Source organism: Brassica oleracea, unplaced genomic scaffold (assembly GCF_000695525.1).
Source record: "Brassica oleracea var. oleracea cultivar TO1000 unplaced genomic scaffold, BOL UnpScaffold02746, whole genome shotgun sequence".
Taxonomy (NCBI): Eukaryota; Viridiplantae; Streptophyta; class Magnoliopsida; order Brassicales; family Brassicaceae; genus Brassica; species Brassica oleracea.
This window is the reverse complement of record NW_013619275.1, coordinates 1-1,513: the sequence shown is the minus strand read 5'-3', so window position 1 is coordinate 1,513 and position 1,513 is coordinate 1. Positions and strand designations below refer to the sequence as shown.

General features: G+C 44.1%; 1 protein-coding gene across 1 annotated transcript; it reads right to left on the bottom strand.

The window, feature by feature from the left end:
• Positions 1 to 914, bottom strand: LOC106321730 (pentatricopeptide repeat-containing protein At1g05670, mitochondrial-like; the record flags this gene model as incomplete). Its single annotated transcript, XM_013759971.1, is given in 1 exon segment — positions 1 to 914. A coding segment is annotated over 1 exon segment (749 nt), but the record flags the coding sequence as incomplete, so codon positions are not given.
• Positions 915 to 1,513: the final 599 nt, after the last annotated feature.

Below are 1,513 nucleotides of genomic sequence, written 5' to 3'. Positions count from 1 at the left end.
TTATAAGAAGCAACATTCCAACAAACACCCACCTTAGGAAACTCCCTAAACACTACAACAGCCGTTGCAGTTTTTTTATCACACTCTTTCGAAAGACGGTCAAGGTAAAGGTTACATGAATCAACAGAGAGAACCAACCCGTAATTCAACATCTTCTCAAACACTTTCCTAGCTTCACGTACCATCCCAAACTCAACTAGTACTTGGATGAACACATTGAACACATTCGGATCCGAGCCCCAGTCCTTGTAAGTATACACCAAAAGCTCAAAAAACTGTACAAAGGAATCAGCAACACTCAGCTTCGGTCTCTCCCAGAAGTTCCTTATCATAGAATGAGCCACTCTCAAATCCTTACACGCCACAGCTAAGTGAGTGACAATGCAAAGGCCTTCAAGAGTGGAGTCTCTACGGGAGCGTGCCCATTCAAAGAAGTCAAGAACCAAGCTGTAATCAGACCTAATCTTCATCAGAACCCAAACCAAGTGATCAGTCTTGAACTTGCATTCGTAAGGCTTTAAGCTACGCCTCAGAGGCTCAGCGCGACGAAGCTTAATCACATTGGCGATTTGGTGGACGAGTTCGGTGTCTCTCACTGAAGGTTTCTTCGGGGAGTAATCAGGGAAAGGTCTTGTGGTGTCAGTTATCGTTGAGGAAGAGAGGTTACGAGCGTTGGGGATGGATTGGGAAGACCGAAAAGTAAAGAGGTGAATGAAGTTTCTGGTGTCAAAGGTAGTACCTTTCTTCATTACAGAGTATAACAGAGGGATGATTCATCGTTTCATCGAAAACCAAGAAACACGTCGCGAGCTAAGTTTAATTGCTTGCTCGAATCGAAAAACCCTAAAATGAAGAGGAAGGTGGCACACTGTGTGCAATTGAGAACGACGATTGATTTGGGGATTTTGTGGTTAAGACGTCGTATCTTGCATATTTCTAATGTTTTATCCATTCAACCATGTGCATTTTGATCATATAGATTAGGATTTAGCCATGTTTAGGTGACATTTTGCATACATGAGTCCTTATTAGGTATTGGAGTACCACATGGAGTTCTTGGAGACATTTGGGTGCAATTGAAGTCCAAAAGAAGTGTTTAAAGTGATCATTGGGCGAGCACCTTACCGGAGCTACCAGTCCGGAGCGACACCGTCAAGTCACTCTGATCTCCCTATCAGAGCAACCTTACCAGAGCGACAGGGAAGAGTCGCTCGCGTTTTCATCACTCGGAAACGCGAGAACGAGTCCGGAGTGACCTCTCGCAGCGACACAGCGAGGTCGCTCCCGAAACATGGAGCGACTACTCGGAGCGACGAGCGGAGGTCGCTCCGCGTCTTATTTATGCTCGAACTTATGATTTCTCAAGGGCCTTTTGGTCATTTCATGATGCACGTTTTTATTTTCTAAACCTATGTTTTAATACTTTGTAAGCCACCAGGAGGAGATTATCTTTTGATCTATTGAGAAAATACACAAAAACTCTCTGGAGAAGTTCAATCTCTTGGATTTTGAT